General features: G+C 58.5%; 3 protein-coding genes across 3 annotated transcripts; all 3 read left to right on the top strand.

Moving 5' to 3' along the window:
• Positions 1–3418: 3418 nt before the first annotated feature.
• On the top strand, positions 3419–9589 carry F5Z01DRAFT_550265 (uncharacterized protein). Its single transcript, XM_046260616.1, has one exon. The coding sequence runs from the start codon at positions 3678–3680 to the stop codon at positions 9216–9218; it is 5541 nt and encodes a 1846-aa protein (XP_046119569.1). The 5' UTR covers positions 3419–3677; the 3' UTR covers positions 9219–9589.
• F5Z01DRAFT_550350 (uncharacterized protein) lies at positions 9465–11190 on the top strand. Its single transcript, XM_046260618.1, has 2 exons — positions 9465–9783; positions 9881–11190. Exons 1-2 carry the CDS (start codon positions 9710–9712, stop codon positions 11019–11021), a joined length of 1215 nt encoding a protein of 404 aa, XP_046119568.1. The 5' UTR covers positions 9465–9709; the 3' UTR covers positions 11022–11190.
• A 401-nt stretch (positions 11191–11591) lies between these two features.
• F5Z01DRAFT_550269 (major facilitator superfamily domain-containing protein) lies at positions 11592–13529 on the top strand. Its single transcript, XM_046260617.1, has 2 exons — positions 11592–13425; positions 13480–13529. Exon 1 carries the CDS (start codon positions 11721–11723, stop codon positions 13257–13259), a length of 1539 nt encoding a protein of 512 aa, XP_046119567.1. The 5' UTR covers positions 11592–11720; the 3' UTR covers positions 13260–13425; positions 13480–13529.
• Positions 13530–13593: the final 64 nt, after the last annotated feature.

Genomic DNA, 13593 nt, shown 5'->3' with positions numbered 1-13593 from the left:
GATAATGCCCAGCCTGGAGAAGCTACAACGAGCCAGCCAGCCGCCGCTCCCACTGGTGTTGCGGACCCTGATCAACCGCCAGCTGCGGACGGCAGTCAGCCACTGGTGTCTCAACCCGAGCTGTCAATTCCTGGAGACGAACAAACCCAAAACACACAGCCTGGAGCAACTCTACCAGCCAATGGCGCACAAAGCAGCGTCCAACCCGGAGGAACTGTGCCAGGTGGCGTTCAGTCTCCTGGCCCGCAGCCAGAAACCGCACAGCCTGAACCAAGCAACACTTCGCAGTGCCAACCTTCCTGTGCTTCAGGGACTGTATGCATCAATGGTGTGTGTGTGGCTGTTGGCAATCCCTCGTCATGCAATATCCCAGGCCGCTTTCGACGGCTCTTTACAAGACAGCAGGGATCGTGCCCTCTTGACCATGTCTGTCTCAACAGCGCATGTGTCCCTCTGGGCGAGCCAAGCAACTGCGGGCAAGGAGGACAGGTCTGCCCTTCCAACACGGTCTGTATCCAGGGCAATTGTGTTCCACGAGGCGACCCAAGCGCCTGCTCAAAAGAGGAGGGCCCGTGCGAGCCTGGCGAGATCTGCATTGCCGGTATCTGCCATCCTTCAAGCAGTAGCATCTGCGGCGCTACCTCTTGTCCATCTGATCAGAGGTGCGAGAATGGCGTTTGCGTATCAGGGGCGGCTACTTCGGCTCAGTCAGTGATTCCACCGTCAAGCGAGCTAGCCACGACTACAGGTCTGAACTTGTTGGGCCAATCGTCGGACATTCAGCCATCTCTAGAGAAAGTAGAGCCAGTCGTGATAGACTCTAGCACAATCATCACTGAAACGATGGTTACCGAGCAGTCAACACGGCCCGCAGCGACTGCAACTGACACTGTTCCCAAGGCTATTGTTCCGGAGACGATTGAAAGTCCTACGACAATTTCTCCAACATCCACGGTCATAACTCTAGAGGAGGAGTCAGGAGAAACAACAGCGGAATCGCTCGAGCCTAGTCAAACCACATCAACCAACCTGGCGCAACCTGGACCTATCGAGTCTCCTATCACGCCCCCTGAGATTTCAGATGTACCTAGCGATCCGGTTATCACAAGAGTTGTTGACTCACCCGACGTTGTCACGCCAGCTGTGCCACTAGACTCGCCCACTATTGTCCCGGCCGAGCCACCAGTTCCGTCGTTGTGCTCAGGGACAGGAACCGATGGCTCCGAGGGTGACCAAACATGCTTCGGTGGCCCAGACGCAGGCTCTGTGGCGTGCCAAACGAACATCAACTGCAGAGCAGGCTATAAATGCGAGAACGGCACATGCGTTCCCAACACAAGCTGCACTAGTGATGGTGAATGCGACCCTACTTCGCATTGTCTCTCAGGAGCCTGTGTTCCTCGGACGCCATGCGAGTCGAGCCGCGAGTGCCTTGCTGGATACGAATGTCAGGATGGACTCTGTGCTGCTGCGTATCCATGCGCATCAAGCGTCGACTGCGATAGCACGCGCATATGCCAGGCTGGGGCTTGTGTTCCCCAGCCACGATGTGCGTCGAACTTTGACTGCGGACAAGACAGCGAGTGCCAAAATGGCCTTTGTGTGTTGCTCAACATTGAGATCGGGCCTGACCCCGATCTAACGCCAACGTCTTCCATCCAAGATATGGACACACCATCGACAACCAGTAGCCTCTCGCAAGATACCTCTGTTGAGGTGCCTGGAGCCATTTCAAATACGCCCGTGCCAAGTAGCTCTTACAGCGTCGGGCTACCGCCTCTTGACCTCTCGACCCCGAGCTCACTTGGTCAAACAACGGCCGAGTTGGGCGGTTCCGACCCAATTACTTTGACTTTGTCGCCAAGCGCCGATTCTTCGCCGAAGAGCATTGAGACCCCGGCCTTGAGCGAGGCGACGCAACCGTCACTATCAGATACCGCAATTGCGTCCATTCCTTCTTCTGGCCTTACTGATCCCGAAGTCACGCCATCTGCACCCGGCGTGACCCTTTCGGCAGAAACACCGACAGAGGCCGTACCAGGTGACGTTGCCCCGACAGACACTATACCTCCAGATCTGGAGGACATTGAAGTTGTCCCGACAGAAGTTGTCTATACTGACACACTCGGGGCCAACATAACTCCCACAGATCTCGAGTCATCTGGTGCTGTGCCCTCAGAGTCCACCTCCAGCGAAACGCCTCCTGTCATTGCGACTGAAGCCGAAAGTACACCGGCATCAACAGTTGTAACACCTGTTGATGCTCCAGAGGAAACACTCTCCACCGAAGAGGCCCTGCCTACAGAAGAGGCTCTGCCTACAGAAGAGGCTCTGCCTACAGAAGAGGCCCTGCCTACAGATACAATACCTGCAGCAACCCCAACTACAGAAGCACCACCTGCGGAGCCACCCTTGGAGACAGTTGCAGAGGAGGTTCCTCCTGAGGCAACTCTACCTGCTGAGGTGACGCCCCCCACGGAGGAGGCGCTTCCCGAAGAGACACCGACTGCAGAGACACCGACTGCAGAGACACCGAGTGTAGAGACACCGACTGTAGAGACACCGCCTACTGAGGCGACTTCATCTACTGGGGCGACTTCACCTACAGAGGAATTGCCTACAGAGGCACCACCAACAGAGACGCTACCTACCGAGGAAACTCTACCTTTTGACGAGACGCCCGACGCCCCTACAGAGGGAACGCCTCGCGCAGGACAGACGCCCCATTCCGAGACACCATCTGTAGGGACGCTACACACTCAGGCAACTCTGCCTACTGAGGAGACTCTCCCTTTAGAGACGCTCCCTACCGAAGCAACACCTACCAAAGCATCACCTACAGAAGCGCTCCCTACCAAGGCAACTCTTCCCGCCGAAGAGACGCCCCCTTCAGAGACATTAGCTGGAGAGACGCCACCGACTGAGGCCACTCTGCCTGCTGGGGAGACCCTCTCGTTAGAGTCGCCCCTTACAGAGGCACGACCCACAGGGCAGACTCTTTCTACAAATAGAGATGACGAGGCTTTATCGGTGACTACGTCTCCAAGTGTAGACGCCTCGAACACAGTGTCTACAGACACTATTGTGCTTTCAGATGCCGTAGAAGTCACAGGCACCAGTACGACAGTCGACTCTTCAGTATCAGTAACTCAATCTGATACACCAACCGAGTCTGTGTCCATTGAACTTCCCAGCTCCCCTTTGGTATCGGCATCGGTTGACTTTACGGATGAACCAACGGTTTCACAATCACTCGACACGCCCGTTGTCCCAACAGAGACTCTGGATCTGCCAGTTACTCCAACCTTGTCGCCATCAACCGACACGCCAGACGCCCCGACGACACCCGCCTCCCCAGCCCTGCCCAGCCCAACATCGCTGCCAGAGTCACCAAGCCTCCCGGCTACGCCAACAGTTTCCCTTCCGGCAGGAGAGGCACCTCCCCCTATAGTCCGGCCTGTCTCGTCAGTGACGACTCCTGTTGCGCTGCCAAGCGCAACACCGGGATATGGGGGAACCTGCCAAGACAGCTCCGACTGTGCCTCTGTACAGGTGTGCATAGCTGGCTCGTGTATTCTGTCGGATCTTCTATGTACTTCCACAGAGGACTGCCCCGAAGGCCTGTTGTGTACTTCAGGGGTATGTGGGGCTCCGATTGCTTGCGATAGCGACGTGGCATGTCCAACAGGACAAACTTGTCAGGACGGAATTTGTTTACCGGCACTGGGCCTCCCAGGATCTCCGATAACTTCCCCGTGGCTACAACCGTTCCTTGCTCCGCGGATGGCCAATGTCCAGAAGGCCTGTCCTGCACTGAGGATGCATGTCTACCGGACGTTGTCGTGCCATCCCCGAGCTTGTCGGTCAGCCTGTCCGCCATTCTTTCTGCCAGTGTAACAGTCAGCCTGCCGACTATTTCACCTACAAGCCTGTCACTCAACCTTCCGACTGATGTATCAATCAACTTGCCGACCATCACACCAACGAATCTTCCTATCAGCGTGCCGGTCAGCCTGCCCAGCAGCGTATCTGTTAACCTACCCGAAGTCAGTCTGGGGGTCACTCCCTGTGAACACGATTCAAACTGCGAAGCTGGCTACACCTGCACAGCAAGTCTCTGCCTGCCCCGTGCCACATGCACAACGGAAGATGATTGCAGCGATGGCTACATTTGCAGCGAGGCAGGTGTTTGCATCCCAAAGACCGGATGCAGCAAAAGTAGCGACTGCGGCGAGAATGAGTCCTGCGCGCAAGGCATCTGCCTCCCCTCCGAAGGATGCTCAGTGGATGACGATTGTCCTCTTGGCCAGATCTGCGAGGTCGACGCGTGCCGAGCCCGATTCCCCTGCACCAGCAACGAGCAATGCATCGACGGACGCATCTGCGTCCTCAGCAGTTGCGTTATTCAGTATCCGTGTGAGACTGACACGGACTGCGGTCCAGGCCGCGTGTGCAAAAGCGACAGTGGATGCGTGATCGATCGGCCCTGCATTAGTGATCAAGATTGCGACACGAGTGAAACTTGTGCACTTGTTGGTGCCTGCATCCCGAGAGCCCCCTGTGGCAGCGATATTGACTGCCCAGCCGCACAGGCTTGCGATGGGGAAGGCCGCTGCGGGACCCAAGCCCCCTGCGCGAGTGACTCGGACTGCCCTGATGGTTTGCCACGTTGCCTGAACGGCGTCTGCTCTCTTGTGTTAGGCGAAGCGACTTGCGACAGCGACGAAGATTGTAACGAGGCTTTGCCGTCTTGCATAGGACGTATCTGTTCGCCACCTTTGCCGAACGTTACAACTCCGTTGCCATCAGGCACGAATCCAGGCGATCTTCTCACGGACATTCTGCCTTCTGATATTCCGACGAGTTTGCTGGCTTCAGAGATCGCCCCAAGTGACCTACTGACGTACGTTCTACCTGAGGACTTCCCAGCAAGCTTGCTGCCGTCAGGGATAGCTCCGAGCGATCTGGTACAGCCAGGAGAAATACTCACCAATATCCGCACAAGTCTGCTGCCATCGGGCGGAGAACCAACCGACACACTCACTGCCGATCTGACTCCAGCTATCTCCCTACCAACCGGGGTAGCAGTGAGCGATATTCTGCCCACAGGCATTCTTCCATCGGACTTTATCCCAACACCAACCTCATCAGGACTGCCTGCTGTTTCACTGCCGTCACTACCGACGAGCTGCGATGGCAGCGAGGGCTGTCCAGACAATCTCCCCCTCTGTTTGGGTGGTATCTGCATCGTCCAACCACCTGTCAGCAGCTGCAGCGACGAGAGCCCCTGTCCTCAGGGTCTCGAATGCGTGGAGGGTATTTGCTCTGTTGGTGGCAGTCCACAGACCTGCGGCACCGAATCGGACTGCCCCGAACCTTTGCCTGCGTGTGTCAACGGTATTTGCTCGGTTCTTCCATCGCCCATTACTTGCGATTCTGCGGCCGACTGCCCGGAGAGTCTGCCACAATGTGTCGAGTCCATCTGCGTTATGAGTCTCGATGCAGACACATGTCAAGGGGAGAGCGACTGTCCTGAGAGCTCACCGCATTGTATTAATGGCATATGCTCACTACTGCCACCACCTGTGCAGTGCCAGAACAACGACAACTGTACTGAAGCTCTGCCCTCATGCATCGACAACATCTGCTCTCCCCTACAGCAGCCTCAACCATGCTCCTCTTCGGACGATTGCCCCGCCACCACGCCGCAATGCTACTCGGGCTACTGTGTCGCGGAAATACCCGTCATTACCTGCGTATCAAGTGTGGACTGTCCCGCAACCCTTCCCAGCTGTCTCAATGGCGTCTGTGCTCTTCGCGTCCCCGGTACGTGCGACGAAGACGCGGACTGCCCCGAGGACCTGCCTACGTGCCTTAACAATGTCTGCGCGTCTGCGCCTGTTGAAGGGCCGCCGACATGCGACAGCAGTGAAGACTGTCCTGCCGAGCTGCCGACCTGCACGGCGGGGATTTGCACCACCAGGCCAGAAACCCCCGGGTGTGGTCAGAACAGCGACTGTCCGGCCAACTTGCCCCAGTGCACCGCCAACATCTGTACAGTCCGTACGCCAGTGTCGTCGTGCGACGATGAGACTCCTTGCCTTGGCGAGGATGACGTCTGCCAGAACAGTGTCTGTATTTCTCGACTCTTGATAAGGCCCATTCCTTGCAGTGTGGACGATGACTGTCCAGCACTGACACCGCAGTGCAATGAGAACATTTGTACGGTCCGTCTCGAAACCCCTGGCTGTTCAGCGGACGACCCATGCCCCAAAGACCTCGAATGCCAGGAGGGCGTCTGCGCTCTACCATCGGGCCCCAGCTCATGCGCCTCGAGCTCCGAGTGTCCGGAGAGCCTGCCCCAATGCACCGCTGGATTCTGTACGTTGGCGACACCTTCGACAACCTGCTCCTCAAACGCCAACTGTACCCAGGGCCTCGAATGCCAGTCGGGAACATGTTCACTGCCTGTCGAACTATCGCTCTGTCAAGCTGACTCGGACTGTCCTGGGGAGCTCGTATGCACCAGCAGTCTCTGCGCCTTGCCTTCGGGTCCCGAAATGTGCGAGACCAGCAACGACTGTCCGGAAGCTCTACCTCAATGTACGAATGGTCTCTGCACGATGGACACTGGGTTCGGATTCTGCAATTCCACTGCCGATTGCTTTGGCGGTCTGCAATGTGCCAGTGGTAACTGCACGCTCGCCAACAGCCCTGGCCCATGTGGTTCCGGGGAATCTTGTCCCACTGGATTCGATTGCGTGTCCTCCTTTTGCGTGTTACCCAGCGGCGAGGCCACTTGCGAAGACGACTCGACATGCCCAGAGGCATTACCGCAATGTACCAATGGCGTCTGTACGGTGCGTCTGGATGCCAGCATATGCAGCGAGAGCGAGCCCTGCTCTGACGGACTGGTATGCGCAGGCGGGCTATGCGTGCCAGATGGTCTTGGCGGCTCGTCTTGCACCGACGACGATCAATGCTCGGTTGGTCAGGTCTGTCGTGATGGATCCTGCGTCGCCAAAGTTACTTCGTGCGGGGAGGAGAACCCTTGCCCAGAGGGACAGACCTGCTCATCTTCTGGTGTCTGTCTTTCGGATGCAAACCCGCCAATCTGCAACGGGACTCTCGCCTGCGCTTCAGGCTACACATGTGAAGAGGGCGTCTGCATCATCGACACGGGCAACGTTACATGTTCACAGTCGAGCGACTGCAGTGACAACCAGATCTGCGAGAATGGCATCTGTCTCCCTGCGCCCAAGAGCTGCAGCACCGACAGCGACTGCTCTGACAACCTCATATGCTCGTTTGGCAGCTGCGTGCCCGATCTTGCTCCTAGTCAGTGTACATCTGACAGCGAGTGCGAGGCGGATCTCGTCTGCACGGGCGGTCTTTGCGTGGTGCCAGTCACGCCCATCGCTTGCTCCAGCAACGAGCAGTGTGCCGCTGATCAGAAGTGCTCTGCGGGATTGTGCATCGCGGACATCTCCTCCACGAGCTGCAGCAGTGCTGCCGACTGTCTGCTCGGCGTGGGTGTATGCACATATGGCCTGTGCATCTGCGCTGATGGCGTCTGCCAGACGGATGACAGCGTGGACGACTGCACCGCGGACGCGCAGTGTGGCGATGGCCGCGTCTGCCAGAGCGGCGTCTGTGTGGAGAGACAGGAGTGTGAGACGGCAACGGACTGTCTCATTGGCATTGATCTCTGCACGCTTCCTGGGTTATGTCTCTGTCTCGATGGCGTCTGCATCCTAGGCGGCGCCACGAACCCACTGCCCGTCACGGACTCTGTATTGCCTGGAGATGCCACCATCAGCGCCAGCTTGGACGTTCCTACCGTGGTTCCTGAGCTGTCAAGTGCGGTTGATGGCATTACGAGTCTTGTGCCGGAGCTCTCGTCGGTGGTGGACGACATCGCCACTGTTGTCCCTGCGCTCTCGAGTGTCCTTGGCAGCGTGTCCACCATACTCGACGGCGTAAGTACTGTTGTCGATGATGTTCTGACAGTGGTCCCTGAAGTAACGACGGCCATCCCTGAGATTACTTCGATTATCCCGGAGATCACGTCTATCATTGAGGGCGTCACTACCTTGATCCCTGAGATTACAACTGTTGTCGATGGCGCCACGACTATTATTCCAGAGTTCACCTCCATCGTTGGGGGCATTACAACTGTCATACCGGAAGTTCCGTCTGTTGGAGATGTCACGAGTGTTATACCCGAAGTCACCTCAGTTATTGGCGGCATTACAAGCGTCATCCCTGAAGTGACCACCGTCATACCAGAGGTCACTTCTGTCATTGAAGGCGTTACGTCGGCGATCGGCGAAGTCACTTCAGTCGTCGGAGGCGTAACAAGCGTGGTTGCTGAAGTGACCACAATTATTCCAGCGGTCACTTCAGTTATCGGAGAGGTAACGAGTGTGATTCCCGAAGTCACAACCGTCATCCCGGAGATCACGTCTGTGATCGGAGGCGTCACCACTGTCATCCCAGCAGTGACTTCAATATTGGGCGATATCCCGACACTCGCGCCTGGGGTTCCAACGACAACTCCCGCCACGACAGCGACAGCCTCGAGCTCCGCAGCGCAGACAACGTCAGCCGCCCCCAGCTGCGGAGACGCCAACGACTGCCTGGGCCGCAGTGTGCTAGGACTCAACCTCTGTCTCGCGGGCCTCTGTGTCTGCGTCGACGGCGCCTGCGTGGCTGTCACCCAAGCATCCTGCACCTCGTCGAGCGATTGCGCCGCGGACCAGACCTGCACAAACAACGTCTGCGTGACGTCCAACCCGGAGTGTGCGGCCAACGGCGACTGCTCGTCTGGCTTTGTCTGCACGAATGGCGTATGCGTCGAGGGCTGCCGCGCCAACAATGGTGACTCAGGCTGTCCTGGCGACCAGATCTGCCAGATTGGCCAATGTATCCCGCCACAGTGCACGGGGGTCACGGAGTGCGCGACAGATGAGGTGTGCCAGCTGGGCTTCTGTGTCAAGAGCACGCTCGTGCCCTGCAGCACAAACAACCAGTGTCCGAGCGGCAACATCTGTCAGCTTGGCGCGTGTGTGCCCACGGTCTTGCCACTCTGCGTGTCCCAGTCGCAGTGCTCGACGGGTGAGGTATGCTTGAATGGCATCTGTACGGCTTGCACGGCGGACACGCAGTGTGGCGACGGGCAGCAGTGCTCCAACGGTGCTTGCGTGGCGGCATCATAAGTCCCCAAGTGCTCTGTCAGTGGTGACTGCAGCAACGGACAAGTCTGCTCTCTGGGCAGTTGCACGGCTTGCACTCTTAGTTCGCAGTGCTCCAACGGACAAGTCTGCAAGAATGGCGGGTGCGGGAGCTGCTCGTCTGCCGATGACTGCAGCCTCCTTGGAGTCGGTTACGTCTGCCAGGGGGGGACGTGTGCTCCCTGCTCAGCAACATCGCAATGCCCATCCGGACAAGTGTGTTCGAGCGGTGCCTGTGGCGTCTGCACTACTGACGCGCAGTGCGGCACTGGGAATATCTGTCAGTTGGGCGCGTGCCAGCCAGGATGCACATCAGCATCTCAGTGCACAAGCGGACAACTCTGCGATACTGGACGTTGCCGTGCCTGCGCCTCGTCGTCTGAATGTGCCAGCGGCCAGGTCTGCCTCCTAGGTCTCTGTACATCCTGTACTCTGGACGCGCAGTGCGGTAGCACTCAGATCTGCCGCAGCGGCGCATGCGTGGCCGGTTGCACGTCCAACACGGACTGTGGATCGGGCCAGGTGTGCCAGAGCAAGCGATGCACGGCATGTACGTCCTCTTCACAGTGCTCGACCGGTCTCATCTGCAACACCAGCAACAACGGGGGCACCTGCGAGGTTTGCAGTGCTGATAGCCAATGTGGCAGTGGAAAGGTGTGCGACAACAGCGTCTGCCACTCTGCGTGTACGGCCAACGCGCAGTGCGGCACGGGACAGGTCTGCAACAATGGACATTGCACGCCTTGCACTGCTACATCTCAATGCACAGCCGGCCTTGTCTGTAGCTCAGGCGCGTGCGGTGCTTGCTCCGCGTCGAGTCAGTGTCCCTCTGGGCAATACTGCAGCAACGGTTCCTGCATCGCAGGTTGTGATACCAACGCGGGCTGCTCAACCGGTCAGGTCTGCTCCAACAACTTCTGCATCGCCGCTTGCACATCCAACTCGGCCTGCACAAACGGCCAGGCCTGTGTGGCGGGAATCTGCATCCCGTGTGCCTTGTCGACGCAGTGCGGAAGCGGCCAGGTCTGCAGCGAAGGGACATGCATCAACGCCTGTACCTCGACGTCTTGCACCAACGGTCTCGTCTGCAAGAATAGTCTCTGTTCTGCCTGTTTGGTGAACACGGACTGTCCCACCGGCAAGGTCTGCACCAGTGGTGCGTGCGGCTCCTGCACCGCTTCGACGCAGTGTTCCTCGGGACAGGTCTGCCAGGGCGGTTCGTGCATCACGGCCTGCACGTCCACGTCTTGTACCAACGGCCAAGTCTGCTCGCAGTCCACGGGTGTCTGTACTTTGTGCACGGCCAACTCGCAATGCGCCACTGGGCAGGTCTGCAACAGCAGCACCGGACTATGCGGCTCCTGTACATCCAACGACCAGTGCGGCACGGGCAACGTCTGCAAAGCCGGCGTCTGCATCGCGGGGTGCACCTCGAACGCGTCCTGCTCGGGCGGCAAGATATGCGCCGGCCTCCTCTGCACGTCGTGCACCGCGACCAGCCAGTGCAATGCCGGACAGGCGTGCTTGACAGGCGGGACGTGCGGCGCCTGCACGGCTTCCACGCAGTGCGCGACGGGACAGGTTTGTAAGAACGGCGCGTGCGGCGCGTGCTCGGCCAACAAGGACTGTCCGACCAACTTTGCCTGCGACACGGGCCTCTGCGTGTCGTTGCAGTGCGGCAGCAGAGCAGATTGCAGTAGCCGCTTGCTGGGCCTGTGCGGGCTTGGTTTGTGTTCGTGTACGAGGGGGCTCTGTGTGCTGCCGCTGCTGGGGGGGATAGGGGTATAGGGAGTAAGAACGCGGTTGTTGGAGAGATGGAGGTCGCGTTTGGCATGTCGGTGTTTGACATTTATACTGGCGAACGGGCTACCCTGTAGAAATGATTGTCTGTGTCATGGAGTACGAATGAGCGAGGCCATGGTTTATGTACGGCACTAAGCGTCGTTACTTGTATATTTAGCGAGATGTACTATTTTCTAAATCTGTATCAACTTGTTCAGCGACATTCGATCTGCCAAAGTTTGCCGACTTTTTTGATATGTCAGGCGTTGCTGTTTGTCAGCAAGTCGCTGCTTGTTGATTCCTTCACCTAACCCTGTCTAGTAAACTGTGTGAGGGTTTCGCCATGGTTATTTATTGGATAATATTTCTTCATACGACATCACCGTTGGAGACATGGAACAAGAGACACAACTATGAGACTGAACAGCATGCGCACCCCAGGTCTCCCCGGACGAGCACCGGACTTCTCCGCGCCGATGACCGGTGGGTGGAACCGGCTCTCGGCGCCGGTCGCGGGGCGAGACCCGCTTAAATATCCGCATCCAGTCACCGGCGCGCCAATCGCTCTCCCACTCGGCGTCCTGGCACTTGGCCGACAGGTCCAGTTGAGTCAGGCAGGCATGGGTGAACAATCCTTCATAATCGACCCAGGGCCCCCTCATTCTGGCCCTTCCAGATTACAATGGTTCAAAAACCTCGACAAGCATGCCCTCCTCACCGGCAAGTGATCTAGAAACAGGCCCGCAGGCCATCCAAGTCGTCATCGAGACACGACCCCCCTCCGACTCGGAAAAGAGTCAGCACGATGAGGACACACACGGCCGCCTGCAGCAGCTGGGCCTCGCGCCCCGGACCTCTGGCGACCAGCAGGACGGCACGCCCGCGCAGTGGATGTACGAGCAGACGCCCTACAGCCTGTACAGCCGGTACTCGAGGTGGCGCAAGACGCTCTTTGTGGCCATTGTCAGCTGGAACGGGCTCATCTCGCAGGTGTCAAGCACGTCGGTGCTCTCAGCGCTGCCCGAGATTGCGGACCAGTACGGCACCGAGGGACGGGTGATTGCCCTGTCGAACGCGCTGTACCTCGTCTTCATGGGCATCAGCGTCGCCTTCTGGGGTCCGCTGAGCCAGGTCTACGGACGAAGGTGGACGGGCGTGGTGGCTGTTCTCCTGACGCTGGCGTGCTCGATTGGCACCGCGCTCTCGCCCACCATTGCGAGCTTCTTTGCGTTCAGGATTCTCACGGCCTTTTGTGGCACGGCACCCATCGTCCTGGGCCCGTCTGTCATTAGCGATATCTACCACCCCACATCGAGAGGCACCGCGGTCGGCTGGTTCATGTCGGGCACCCTGATCGGACCGAGCGTCGGTCCTCTGATCGGCGGTGTGATTGTCACTTTCCGCTCCTGGCGCGTCATCTTCTGGCTGCAGACGGCGCTGGCTGCGGTGGGAGGGCTCGCCATACTGTTCTTCCTGCCAGAGACCTCGCAGAACATGAGGTACGAGGAGATGAGAGAGCTGCCGCTGGGCAAGCGCGTGGTCAGGCTATGGGGCCACCTGAACCCCATCAAGGTGATCTGGCTGGTGATCCGCTACCCGAATCTGGCGTTGGCGGCTTATGCAAGCGGGAGCATCATGTTCAACATGTTTGGGATGCTGACACCCATCCGCTACGTGCTCAACCCTCGCTTCGCGCTGACGTCGCCCGCCGAGTCTGGGCTATTCTACCTGGCACCTGGCATCGGGTACCTCACGGGTACTTTCTTTGGTGGACGATGGGCCGACCGGGTGGTGCGTCGGTGGATCGAGAGGCGCCATGGGAACCGCGTGCCCGAAGATCGCCTGCGCTCATGTCTCCTCGCCTTGGGCGTCACTCTGCCAGGCTGCATGCTCGTGTACGGATGGACAGTCGACAGAGCGGTGGGCGGCATCGCGGTGCCCGTGATCGCCATGTTCCTAGGCGGCGTATCCCAGCTGTTCTGTTTCCCGAGTCTGAACACGTACTGCCTTGACGTGATCAGTGGGCGTGGCTCGGAGGTCATGGCGGGCCACCTGATGGTGCGATACTTCTTTGGCGCGGGTGCGTCGGCGTTGGTTCTGCCTGCGGTGAAGAGCATTGGCGTTGGCTGGTTTAGCACGATTGCGGCTGGGCAGATGGTACTGGGCGCGGTGGCTCTGCTGTTTGTGACCATGTATGGACGCGAGTGGCGGGTGAAGCTCATGGCGCGAGAGGGAGCATGCTAGATCCTGGTGCGTCTAGATACGCCGGGCTGCCGGGAGCGTTCGGCCGGGCGTGACGATGATCGCAATGTGACAGACGCAGCTCGGGCTTGGAGGGCCGTAGGGCAGCCCAACCTTAATAGGTTGGTGGCGGCCAACCCCAGGTTCCCCGGACTGTATTTGTTGGAAGGTGGGTGTGGACTTCGGTTCATCGAGGAGCGAAAGGCTAAGGTGGAGTTGTCAGCCGCACCTAGTGCAGTGGCTTTCACGACTCCACGTGGATGTTTATACAGATACAAGGTTGTGAATGGACGATCTCGTTGTTTGGCAAAGGGCGTCCAGATGGGGCGGAAGCTAC

Source organism: Emericellopsis atlantica (assembly GCF_019669845.1).
Source record: "Emericellopsis atlantica unplaced genomic scaffold F5Z01scaffold_9, whole genome shotgun sequence".
Classification (NCBI taxonomy): Eukaryota; Fungi; Ascomycota; class Sordariomycetes; order Hypocreales; family Bionectriaceae; genus Emericellopsis; species Emericellopsis atlantica.
The sequence above is the reverse complement of the archived record's forward strand: the minus strand, read 5'-3'. Positions and strand labels throughout refer to the sequence as shown.